At 39.5% G+C, this 14,202-nt stretch overlaps 1 protein-coding gene across 1 annotated transcript; it reads left to right on the top strand.

Moving 5' to 3' along the window:
* The first annotated feature begins 6,406 nt into the window (after nt 1–6,406).
* LOC110876997 lies at nt 6,407–6,994 on the top strand. Its single transcript, XM_022125155.1, has one exon. The coding sequence runs from the start codon at nt 6,407–6,409 to the stop codon at nt 6,992–6,994; it is 588 nt and encodes a 195-aa protein (XP_021980847.1).
* Nucleotides 6,995–14,202: the final 7,208 nt, after the last annotated feature.

The following is a 14,202-nucleotide window of genomic DNA, read 5'->3' as shown; positions in this document are numbered from 1 at the left end:
TGTCATCTTTAAATGCAAGTGTCCTTCAATCAAGACACCCACAAAAGTTAGTAATATCAACTTCAATAATCGCCTGCATTATAATACAAGGCTTTTTTTTTACTATACGCGTCAACGCGCGTATTTTTGTCAACTATATCAATCATTAAATTTGGTGTAACGTGTATTACACGATAACCCTATGTGTTGTCTACAACACTCTAATACGCTAGACCTTTAGCATACATGCACTTACCGGATTTGCGATCAAGCCTAGAACCGAACACTATTCCTTGTCAAGAGCATAAGGTTTAAGTCCAAGCATGGTTCCTCCCCACCATACTCGAATCTCTTAAACCAAGGCTTTGATACCAACTTGTAACACCCTGGTTACTGAATTACGATTTTATATGAAAATACCACAATTAGATGTGTAGTTAAGACCACACACATTATATAAATGCGGGTTTATTAAAACTTTTAACAAATCATAAGTTATTCAACATAACGTAATCGAGTTCGTTGTTTAAAATTTACAATGTGGCAATGTGCGGAAACGTGTATCTATTTCGTGTTCGGTTCTTCGTTGAGCTTGATCTTCTTCCGGCATCCACTAAGTACCTACATTTCATAAAAACATGAAATGCTTTAGTCATACGGGATTTAAAACGTATCTAAACAAGTCCGGGAAACAAAACTGATCAAAAATACATTTTGTACAGGGTCCACCGTAAATTACGGTGGACACCGTAATTTACGGTAGCCCTGTTATAACAATTCCCCACCGTAAGGCAGGGGAGAACTGCCGTAAGGAATTCAGCCTCCACCGTAACTTACGGTACCCACCGTAAGTTACGGTGGCCCCTGCATCAGTTTTTTCCATTTTGCCGTTTATTGACACGGAAACTTCCGTATCTTTCAAACCGCTTGACAGTTTGACCTACCGTTTCTTCCTGCGTGTTTGTAATTTAACTCTCCACATTATGGAGTTAAAATCTAACATCCGGATTAACGAAACTTAAGACTTTCAAGTCTTCGGCTTATTACCCCTTTTCACCAGTTCTTGACCCGTTCGTGATTTTATCAAACAACATGATTGTTTGAACCCGATTTCGCATGAACCTTATAATTACAATGTTGTCTATCATATTAGGTTTATAATCCCCGATTAATTACACAAATTAAACCCGTTTTCGTTGGTATGCTTATTTTGACCCGTTAAGGGTATTTATGCGCTAAGGTCCCATAACATCCTTTTTATACTTATCTTAAGGATTTAATCTACCAAATCACTTATTTCCAACAACCTTTAAAGGTCGTTTGCCCGGTTTACCTAACAAGGGTATTTTAGTAAACTTTGGCCCCTCATTTACGATGAAGGGCATTTGCTACTTAATTGACCCTAAAAATGTATGTTCAACCACAATCGTATTTATACGTACCTGGCTCGAGTCAACCTAGTGACCCGTTTCAACACCTTGCTTTTTATTACCGATATTCTATGGCGACGCAATTATCCCAATTACCATTCGCTCCTGTAACACATGACTTGACCACCACATTAGTTGATTTTATCAAATGACATCATTCCCACCATTTGACCTGTTCGGTCTATATAACTCAACATTTTCATATGTAACAAAAACATGGTTTTTAATTACCAATCACACATCCGAACCATTTCGGGTTTTCCCACTAGATCCTTTTCTTTCTAAAGTCAATTTCCTATATTTTTAACCCATTCGGCTTATGCTATGGGTGTCCTTTGAAACTTATTTTACTTTAGTCGATACTTGACTAAATTTCCATTTTTACCCATTTTCCATTACTAGTTACGCTATAAGGTAACTTTAAGGAAACTCTTAAACTATTAACCAATTCATGACTAGTTTACCATTTTGCCTCTTTCACCATTAATCATGGTTTAAGACGTTTCTAATTCGTTCCAACCCAATTCGTTTCGTGTTGGAACCCATAATTCGAACCAAATCCTTTGTTGTATTTATTGCCCATAAAATAAACACGTATACTACAAGTAGGTGTAAGTTTTACTTACCTCGTATCCAAGCTACACTTTTCTTTTCCTTCTTGATTCGGTTGACCCGCTTTCTCCCCAAGCTCCACCTAGCTTGTTAAGCGCCAACTATTATTCGTCATTCACAAGGTGGTTAGTTTAATCATGACTTAGTACGATTATTCCACCTTACAAATTTCATATCAAAAATTACCATTTATCGGATTATAGGTCAGTTTGACTTTTTAAAAGTCAAATGCCCATTAGTATACTAATTGCATATTCGAGTTCATCAACTAGTTTTAGCATTCTTTAATTACCCGGTAGGTGTTATCTTTAGACCACCGTTTTAACCAAAGTTCTATCCGCGTTCATCATATTTAGAACTCTTTTTAATCACATTTTGTATAAGAGCCAAAACATCACAATTAAGTGTTTTAACTACAAAAATTCTAGTTTCGAGCCTTCTTTGAGGCATTTCATCAAACACTTTGAGGGCAGAATTTTTACATGTTTATTTATCAAGTCTCTAGCTTATCTCTTAGCCCTAATTTCACATAAATCAACCATCTTACAAAGTTGTTAACTTCCATAATTTCTGAAATCACTTCAAATTGTCACATTATACTAGATCAACACTCTATTTCCTAGTGTTCATCAAATTTCACATAAACCATCAATCACCTACAATGGTGTTCATAGGTTTCACTACAATTTCACATGATTTTCAACTTGTATTTGTCTAGGGTTTGTCCCTAGACACTATAGTTGTTCCTAGATCATCATAAGACATACATGCAACTATAATTTCAGATTTTCTCAATTACATGAGAATTTCAAGTGTCACACCCCAACCGATGGCGGAATCATCGGGGCGCGGCACTGAGCGAAACAGATTGTTCAGAAGTTTCCACAACAACTATCATACAATTCAGTTATATAACACGTCCCATACCGTGTCCCAAATAATAACAAGTTATCATAGAAATCAACCAAACAATATGGGAACTGTTCCGACAACTCAAATTTAATTATTACAGACCGAATTTAAATATTGTTTTAAGACCTCTAGACGGCTATCCGTAAATCTTACTGACTACAGGTGCCAGTACAAGATCTACAGATAATTATGGCCCTGGGGCAGGTACGTGGACACTGTCCTAAGGTCACAGGCTCCTAGAAGCTTATTATTGCCTCGCTTCCCTAGCACGCTAGTAGCTTAAACACCTGTCACATACGTTAAAATAAAAGTCAATACATATAATGTAAAGGTGAGTACACAAGTTTGATATAGCATATAGAGTTCGAATAGTTTACGCATAACCAAGCACGTACACAAGGGCAAACGATGCATGTAAATTATCAACATGGGACCATCGATACCAATGACTTCGAGTTGACTGTCCGAGACAGTTCGCAATACATGATTACCACCGTAATCCATGCAAGTAATTGTCCTTAGCAACCCCCGTGTGAACGGGTGCTGAGTCCAAACTATAGTACTACGTTGCTAAAGCAGGCAGATAGCACTCCACGTGTAAACATAATAAACAGCAATCATTTAGACAAGTAATACATGCAAGTAGGTTAGCGTTCAAATAGTTTGTGTTGTTTGTGAATTTGATAGATTACGTATGTAACACCCAAAAGTGCTGAAAGCAAAAAGGGATCGAGTATACTCACAGTGGTTGGTTGTGGATTGAAGGGAGCACTGAGAATAGGTTAGCCTGAATAGTTCGATAACACAACGATGAGTAACGCGGAAAAAGTAAACAATGTACTTGGATCGAGTAGGCCATTCGATCGGACAGCAGTTCGATCAAGTGGGCTGTTCGATTGGTTTGAAAGTCCGTTCGAACATCCATTCGATCGGCTGGCTAGCTCGATCGGCTGGTTCCTTCAAGTGGATTGTTTCTTCCTTTGATGAGAAGGATGTGTTTGTGTATGATGGTTTGTACTACCTTTCAAGTTGGTCGATCGAACAGCTGTTCGATCGGTTAGCCCAACCGATCGGTTAGCATTGCATTGTTTTCAAAATATGTCACTCGATCGGTTGGCATGCTCGATCGGGTGACATTCCAATGTTTCAAAAGTCTAAGTGTTTTGAAGTATAGTATCTCATGATTCGAGCAGTAATGATTACAATCGAGTGGCGTAGTCGATCGAACAGTACCTCGTCAATACTACACTTCATAAGTTTGTGGGACTAAGTGCTAGTCGATCGGTTAGCCTAGCCGATCGGCTGGCATAGTCGTTCGGTTGGGCTGTTCGATCGAACAGCCTAGCCGTTCGGCCAGCTTCTGACATGGTTAGCCGTTCACCTAACACTTGGTTATTCCCGTTAATTGTTGATGTTTTAGAGATATTTTGACTACGAGTTGAACCACAAAGCTGAAATCCCTACTTAGTCTACTGACTCGAGCAGGAATCACCCAAACTCGGTCAGAGACGGTTTGGAACCCAAGTTTAACGTTTAACCCGAAATCGGTATATCTCTCGGTAGAACCCGAATCCTGAACCATGTGTTTGTTTAGATTGATTTGTAAATCGGTTCAAGTCTCGTTTTCACCTTTTTGAGTGTAAAAGAGTTGAAAGATAGATGAAAACCCATCTTCCAATCCTTTCCCACCGTGAAATGTTAAGATCTTTGGTAGATTTTAAGTTATTGATGTGGAAATCGGTTAGATCTAGCTTATTCATGGTTGAATGAAGTCAAGAACATGAAGTTCTTGATGAACACCAAGAACACCATGATGACATCACTCAAGAACACCTAGATCTTGGTGATTTCATGGTTGAAATTCAAGTTTTGAAAGATAGAAAGATGGAGAATCGATTAATGAACAAAAACGTACAAGGATTAGAGCGAAATACTTACCGGTTTGAGAGAAATCTGAGATTTAGTGAGAAGAAGAGGCTGGTCGGTCAGAGCTTTTCCAAAAGTGGAAAGCTTGACAAGGACAGCCCTATTTATAGTTGGCCGAGGAAGATGGCTCGAGGAGTCTTGTTGTCATTAAATTCCCGTTCAACGGCGGTCCAAGCATCGTGAGCGGTCTGACCTGGTTGTAAGATAATGTGGAGAAGAGGTGCCGAGATGGTGGCGTATATCCACTGGAGAACCACCGCGTCCAGTTGGGTCCAAAGGGTGTCAGTCGCAGCTTTGGTGGGCAGCCGCTGTATCGGATGTGTCCGCAGCCGGCTTGGTGTCAGGTTGTTTGGGAGACAAGTGGTCGAGCACTTCATAGATTTGACAGTGCACTTTGAATAGAGTTTTCCAGGTGGTGTAGTGGGTGGATTCTTTCTCCAGGATGATGGGAACGTGGGTTTTAATGTTGGAGACGGTGAGAGCGGGGTGAAGTTTGGACTCCATAGATGGGAAATAGAAGGAGAAAATGGGTGGCAGGGAGATGAAGAGGACAGAAAAAAATTCGCCGGCAGCGGCGGAAGTAGGGTTTAGAGAGATCGAGGGAGGCTTGATACCATGAAGGAATCAATATTCAACCGTGCCTTTCTCATTCATTAACATTCGTATAAATAGATACAAACACAATCTCCTATTTTAGGGGAGATATTTACAAAATGAATTACAATATATAAATAATCTATTAAATAAAGTGTTCTTTCGGTCTTGAATAGGGAAAATTCTTGGGAGTACGGGTAACAGAGTCCGAAATCGACATATGCAGAAATATATAGGAAATAAGCATATGCACGTGAACTTTTTCTAATTTGTTTAAAATAAAACAACATATGTATGTGAACTTTTGCTACTTTGTTTAAAATAAATAGGCATATGCATGTGAACTGTTTTGTGAGAACCATCAAGCTTTCGGATTAAGCAATCATGCCCTATTCTTTTCCTTAATATCTTATGAAGATGTGTTTGAATAGGTTGAGCTAAATATGTTTTATAATTACTTTATTAGTAATAGAATATGGATATGTTTGGAATGTAAATATGTTATGTGATTATGTAAATCTCTTCATGAAAATAGGAGATATGTATCATTGTATATATATGATTGATTAATGAATGAAGGAGGCAAGGTTTACAATTCTAATATGGTATCAAACCATTAAACCCTAAAATCGATCCTTATCTCATCGCCCCCCCCTCTCTGCGCAACTTCTGACCATCTCCTCCTTCACCTCTGTCATCATGTCATCTCCTATTCATCCTCTTGTTACTGTCACAAACATCAAAGCACTAATCCCTATTACTCTCGACATCGAGAACGGCCATTATACAGCTTGGTCAGAGTTATTCAAAATTCATTGCATCTCGTATGATGTATATGACCATCTTCAGCCGAAGAAAACCACTGAGACATCCTCCTCATCCGATAAAGACAAAGCCAAAGATACGACCACTTCTTCTCCATCGTGGGAACGTCTTGATTCCATTGTCTTACAATGGATTTACGGGACGATTTCCACCGATCTTCTGAACACTATTCTGAAGCCCAACACCAAGCATACGCTGCTTGGACGGCGTTGGCAAATATTTTTCAAGATAATAAGGCCACGCGAACCATCGATCTGAATAACAAGTTTGCCAACACACGTCTTGAACAATTTCCCTCCATGACGGCGTACTGCCAGGCGCTCAAGGTAATCTATGATCAACTTACTAACGTTGGTTCTCCCATCACTGAAGAACAATTGGTCTTACAACTCCTCATGGGCCTTACGGAATCATATGAGAGCACCGCTACTATCATTCAACAAACCAGTCCCTTACCGGACTTCTATGAGACCCGATCAAGACTATGTATGGCTGAGACACGCAAAGCAAATCAGGTTCGCAATGCAGCTCAAGCCACTGGTACTGCTCTCGTGGCATCTTCCAACACTCGTCCGCCGCCAAATTCTGACAATCCAGGCTCTCGGTCAGGTTCCAGTCGCTATGAAGCTCGCTCAGATTCAAAATCGGGATCAAAACACCCGTGGAAGAGGTCGCGGTCGCGGCCGTGGACACGGACGCGGTGGTTCAGCAGGTAGGGGACGCGGTAATTCTGCTCCACAGTTCACGGGTCAGCATGGGTACCCGCCATGGCCTTTTGGGTTCAACTCTTGGGCCGGCCCAACTACCTCCTACCCTTGGGCTCCATGGACTATTGCTCCCCCATGTCTGTATCCCTCAGTTCCTCAGCGAACGCCAGCCACCAATGTCGGTATCCTAGGCCCGCGTCCAGCTCAATCGTATGCGGCAAGCTATGCTCCGACTGAATATGATCAGCCCATCTACACTATGGACACAGGTGCGACTTCGAATATGACTCCTCTTCCTGACAATTTCTCTTCTTTTTTAATGATGGCATTTTTAAAAATATTCTTGTGGGTAATGGCAAAACTATTCCGGTTATTGGACATGGCAATCAAACTCTAAAACCACCTTTCCCACCTTTTAAATTAAATCAAGTTCTCTATGCCCCTTCCCTAATTAAAAACTTGATTTCTGTTCGCCGTTTTACAACTGACAATCATGTTTCTATTGAATTTGATCCTTTTGGTTTTGTTGTGAAGGACCTCAAGACCCGAACCCCTATCCTACGATGCAATAGTCCGGGGGATCTCTACACATTTGATCCTACACATATTACCAAGTTCACCACACCATCCACTTTTGCAGCCATCTCACAAGACATCTGGCACCAACGTCCCGGTCACCCAGGATCAAATTTACTTCAGTCTTTAAAACAATCTCAATTTATTCATTGTAGTACTGTGAAACCTAAATTTTGTCAGTCATGTGTTTTTGGGAAACAAGTTAGACTACCTTTTATTGATTCATATAATTCTACTTTTACGCCATTTGATATTGTTCACAGTGATCTTTGGACCTCCCCTATTCTCAGTAGTGGTGGTCATCGATACTACATTTTGTTTCTTGATGATTACAGTAATTTCCTATGGACCTACCCTCTTGCTAATAAATCTCAAGTTTTCTCTACATTCTCTACCTTTACTAAACTTATTACAACTCAATTTAATCTCAAAATTAAACAATTTCAATGTGATAATGGACGAGAGTACGCCAACTCCTCGTTTCAACAATTTTGTAATCAAAATGGCATGCAATTTCGGTTCTCATATCCTCATACTTCTTCTCAAAACGGCAAAGCAGAACGGAAAATACACACTATTAACAATCTTATTCGCACAATACTCGCTCAAGCGTCTCTTCCTAATACCTATTGGCATCATGCCTTGGAGGTTGCTACATATCTTCTCAACATCTTACCCAGCAAACTTCTAAATTATAACTCCCCCACTCAACGCTTATATCTCACTCGTCCTTCCTATGATTATCTCCGAATTTTTGGGTGCTTATGCTTTCCTCTCCTACCATCTACAACCATTCATAAATTGGATTATCGATCGATGCCTTGTGTTTTTATCGGGTATCCTCCTAACCACCGTGGCTATAAGTGTCTTGACTTAGCCACTCATAAGATTATTATTAGCCGTCATGTTATTTTTGACGAAACAACTTTTCCGTATGTCAATCGTTCCTCATCGGACCTTCGGTCCTATGACTTTCTTAACACTTCTACTCACCCTGTCCTATGGACCAACCCTTCCTCAAATGCTACCCTCACTCCTCCTGTTAGTCAACAGCCGACCACACCCCCTAGCCCACATCATATTCCTTCTCACCAGCCTACACCTCATGGCCCATCTACCTCTACTAACACTCAGAGCCCATTTTTTGGCTCCTCCCCTTCGCTACTTTTTAACAGCCCACCTATTCCCGCTCCACCTCTGCCCTCGTCACCCAAGCCCATGTCTCCCTAGCCCATGTCTCCTACCCAGCCCATATCTCCTGTTCATCCGGCTCAAACTCCTCTTGTTCCTCCTCCTATCACCCAACCCGATATCTCTTCGGCCCAAATACATCCTACATCTTCCACGACTCAAACTGATAACACTTCACAACCTTCTCATACATCGATTACTCCACCCCCCTCTACCCACTCGTACTATGCGTACTCGCGCCATGGATGGTATCTCCAAACCACGGCACTTTCTAAACTTATTCACCACTTCTGTTGTTTCGTTACCGAAAACTCCCAAAGATGCCTTGTCCGTTCCGGAATGGTTTAACGCCATGACCCTCAAGTTTATTGCCCTTATTAAAAATAAGACATGGGAACTTGTCCCTCGACAACCTCACATGAATGTGCGACGCAGTTTGTGGTTGTTTCGTCATAAATACAAGTCGGATGGTACGTTAGAACGGTACAAAGCACGTTTGGTTTGTGATGGGAGTAATTGTCACACCCCGATATTTCCACGTATTACCGGTGGGCCCGGTGGGGAGTATCATGACGTAGTTGATATCATCATAGTCAAAAAACACAATTTTAAATGCACATCGGAAGCAAAAGATGAATCACATTACAAACCGAATAAATAGTATTATCAAAGTATCACAACGGACTGTAATGTATCCACAGGCGGATCGAAAGATAAAAAGATTATTGTTCAACAGACTTTAACATCTAGAGCTTGCAAAAGTTGATTAATGATGCCAGGAATAGCCAGCCTATTTCGTCTAGTACCTACACTTAGCCTTTTTGGAAAATACGTCAGTTTACACTGGTAAATACAATTAACTGACTCATTTTGAAAAGAGTTTAAGAAAATTAGTTTGAATGCACAAGGCACAAAATCTTTTATAACTTGGGACAATTATTTAAAAATAATCTTGTATACAGTTTTACTTATTTGTCGTCCGTTAGTACCGGTTAGAAGAGTCGGTTAAGATTAATTGACACGCCACAGGTATAATGCCCACAAGGTTGATTCCTTTAAGTGGATTACCAATTTTTACATATGCAACTGTCAGGTGTATGCCTACACCCCGTGCTTAGGTCGTGGCCATTTCTTTGAATGATGCCAAGGATATCCGGGACATGGTCATTTAACCCCCAAAGGCCATACACCAAATAATACAGATTAAAACGGGTTATGTAAATACATGTAACACCCCAAAAATATTTATTATGCATAAGTTAAAGTGTAACAATAAAAGGGTGGTGCTTAAATTAAAGTTATGATGGAAATAGAGGGACTAAAGCTGTAATTACCTAAAAATAAGATTAATAAAATGATTAATAACAAAAACCCACACACAGTACGTGTGTGGGGTTCTGCTCGATCGAACAAGGGCCAAGGGGGAGAAACCCTAGCTTCATCCAATTCACAAGAAAAACTATAGAGATTCAAAGAAATTGAAAGCATAATCAGGAAATTGCAAGCTCTTAACTTGTTCATTGAAAGGGTAAGTTCAATTTCGTGATTTAACAAATTGTAGGAAGTGGGTTTTGATCTAATCTTGAATGCATGATATGAAATTTATGAAATTTAGTTAAGATTATGATATAAGATTAGAATAATACATGATTACTAGCAAATTTTGTTGACTAAGTAGTCAAGACCCAATATATGAGAAGTTACTAGGGATAGAATGATCAAGTATTTATATGTGTGTGGTTTGTTGATGAATAACCTTGCCTATGATGTATAAACATTATATAAATTGATATGCAATAAAGTTTGATTGATTATTGTAGAATGATTGAAGAAAACTAGCTTAAAAACATGTTTTAGCAAGATAGGTAAAAGTCCCAAAAATGCGAAACCCGCCATGTGTTTGATGAAATGCTTGAAAGAACAATTATGTGTAACTTGGAAGTTAATGGAACAAAGTTTGGGATACTAAATGAATGAATGATTATGTTGATATAGGCGTGAAGGAGGAGGGCTCGAGTGCTAAGAAATCGGAAGGATCACAAGATCGAGGTATGTTCCGTTGCATACAAAAAATCTTAATTAAATCTCGTTTTTATTTCAATAAATAGCCATGATGTAATGATAATAGTGACTAGTAAATAAGTAACAAATCTTTCGCGGATTTGGTTATGTTAATAAAGGATATATTAAGCTAAGCAAGCCAACCGGCTCGAATCGAACCGGTTCGAGTAATGAAATGGTATCACTCGTCTAGAACGGGTGGCCATAAATGTAAAGCGAATGTATGAGGTTCAATCCGTTAACTGGAACGAACTAGGATTATGTTGGAAGCGAATTGTAACAACTGCCACTAAAATCAGTAATTAGGACGATAATTAGTCAATAAGGAAACCCTAATTGAGACACCCAAGTAATTCTGCATTAGCCCTAAAATTTTCAGAACAATCGGAATCAGGATCAGGGCCCCTAAAACTCAAGGGGGGCAAACCCTAGTTAAATAGTTATCTAAATAAAACGATGTTTAGTTCTGATTGGCTAATTTTATTGATTCACCCAAGCTATACCCGGGCTAGGCAGCCTATGAATTAGACTGCTTAGCTTACGGACCGTAAGGGGTCAGGCATACGGTCCGTAAGGGAGTCCCAAAAATTAGTATAAATAGCCGACCTTGGGACTTGAACAGAGAACTTGAAACGACGTAAATTGTCCCTGTGTACGTCGAGTTATACTCAAAACAGTTCGCAACACACACACACGATCACGAGGTACTGCCGCAATCAGGGTAATAACTCGATCGCTATTACGATTCAACGTCCGATCAATTATAACTATCCAACGATTGTCCGAGTGCTGCTCAAATTGAGCTTGTACTTTGTTATTCATTGTGATTTCAACTTGAATGTTTGAGTGCTGTTCGAATTCGGACTATGCTCTGTCATTCGTTGTGAATCTATTGAATTGTTAAGTATCGCACTTGATAAAAGTTGTGAGGGTTTAATCTCGTGAATTGACGTAACTGCTGAATTAGTTACTAATCCCGTTTGTGTGTGCATTGTTATTTAAATTAGGTTAGAAGGCTAATCAGTAAATGTCACGGCCCCCGACCCGGTTTTACCCGCTTCAGGAGCCGCTAGACAGAAATCCTGCGGTACTTTATTTATTGTGAGTTCAGCAGCGGAAAATTTATTCACAGGATCGGCTAAGTTAAAACTTTTCCCGATTTATTTTTATTTCACAATTCGGGATAAAACCCTGATAATTTACAATAACAAAATTTTATTAATAAAACATAATTCTTTATTTTATATTGAGCCACTATCTTAAGCTTGAAATGCTTCCCCTGCATTTTTCCTGAATTACAACAGATCACCTGAAACATGTTTGAAAAAGATTTTGTTAGCGGGGAAATACTGAGTGAATTATTCTAGTTACTGAAAATGACACATTTATTATAATTTACAGTGGTAAGATCTTTTACAATGTTTCTGATATCAACCAATCTACCCACAGTACTTTACCACTCGACCCATTGGCCCATACGTCCAATGGTGTCTGTGATTATGGTCATATCACCCAATGGCTGCCCCAATGGTGACGATTATCAAGTAATGTGCACAATACCCTACATACCGGCTGTAATTTGGTGATTACATAAACTTAATCACTGTAAGTTATAATTCTGAAAATAATTTGGAGTATTGTAAAACATTTAACAACTCACAAACTGTGAGAAAAGAGTTTATAAAAGAAGAATAACTCACATTGCAGATTTATTACGGATAGAATAGGATTTTAGCCCTGTTAACCTAATTTTAACAATAATGCACACAAAACAGGGTTAGTGATCAATACAGCAGTTACGATAACTTACGAGATCAAATTCTCACAATAAATGACAAAGTGCAATACTTCAACTCGTTTATCAAAATGACAAACGACAAAGTATAATACTTCAACTCATTTATCGAATTATCGACAAACGACAAAGTATAATGCTTCAACTCATTTATCGAATTATCGACAAACGAAAAAGCATAACCCAAAATGGGCGGCACTTAGACATTCTTTGGACATATTGATCTCGGAGAATGAATCGTAATAGCGATTGAGTTATTACCCTGATTGCGGCAGCGATTCGAGATCTGTGTGTGTTTGTGTAGTATATAGCTGATAACTCAGCGTGTATTTTGACGTTTTACGTCGTTCCAACTTTCAAATTCAAGTCCCAGACACCCCTATTTATATACGAAATTTGACCCCCGTCGCGTAGCGCGAGGGGTACCCCCATGGGCGTCGCGCTACGCGAGGGGTCACCCTACTTCATAGGGTAGCCCTTCGTGCATGTAGGCTGGATGAGTCGACAGTTTCTTAAAATTCGATTTTGACAAATAGTTATTAAGATAATCGTTGGCTAGGGTTTATCCCCCCCTGAGTTTTAGGGGCCCTGATCCTGATTCTGATTGTTCTGGAAATTTTAGGGTTAGTGCAGAATTACTTGGGTTTCTTAATTAGGGTTTCCTTAATAGCTAATTACCATCCTAATTATGGATTTTAGTGATAGTTGTTACATTCTCCCCACCTTAAGAAAAATCTCGTCCTCGAGATTTATTGGAATAAATGAGGATATTTGCGCTTCATTTCTGATTCCAGCTCCCAAGTGTATTCTGGTCCTCTTTTTGAATTCCATTTGACTTTGACCAACACCAGTCGTTTGTGTTTGAGAAACTTGACTTTTCTATCTTCGATCTGTAGCGGTTTCTCTATAAACTTTAATTTTTCGTTCACCTCTACATCTTGAAGAGGTACTACCAGGGATTCGTCTGATAAACATTTCTTGAGATTGGATACATGAAATACATCATGTACTCCAGCTAGTTCTTCTGGTAGTTGTAAGCGATAAGCAACTGGTCCGATTCGTTGAATCACTGGAAATGGTCCAACATATCGGGGACTCAGTTTCCCTTTCTTACCGAATCTTACAACACCTTTCCAAGGAGATACTTTTAGTAGTACTTTGTCTCCTATTTGGAATTCAAGTGGTTTGCGACGATTGTCGGCATAGCTCTTCTGGCGATCTCTGGCTGTTTTCAATCTTTCCTTGATTTGGGTTATCTTGTCTGTGGTTTCTTGCACGATTTCTGGACCTGATAATTGACTTTCTCCTATTTCTGCCCAACATACGGGTGTTCTGCACTTGCGTCCATATAGTGCCTCGAATGGAGCGGCTTCTATACTTGAATGATAACTATTATTATAGGAGAATTCAATTAATGGTAAATGGTTATCCCAATTACCTCCAAAGTCAATTACACATGCTCGGAGCATGTCTTCCAGAGTTCGGATGGTCCTTTCACTTTGTCCGTCAGTCTGTGGATGATATGCAGTACTCAGGTTGAGTCGGGTTCCCATTGATTCTTGGAAACTTGTCCAAAATCGGGAAGTGAAACGAC

This window comes from Helianthus annuus, chromosome 9 (genome assembly GCF_002127325.2).
Source record: "Helianthus annuus cultivar XRQ/B chromosome 9, HanXRQr2.0-SUNRISE, whole genome shotgun sequence".
In the NCBI taxonomy this organism is placed as follows: domain Eukaryota; kingdom Viridiplantae; phylum Streptophyta; class Magnoliopsida; order Asterales; family Asteraceae; genus Helianthus; species Helianthus annuus.
The sequence above is the reverse complement of the archived record's forward strand: the minus strand, read 5'-3'. Positions and strand labels throughout refer to the sequence as shown.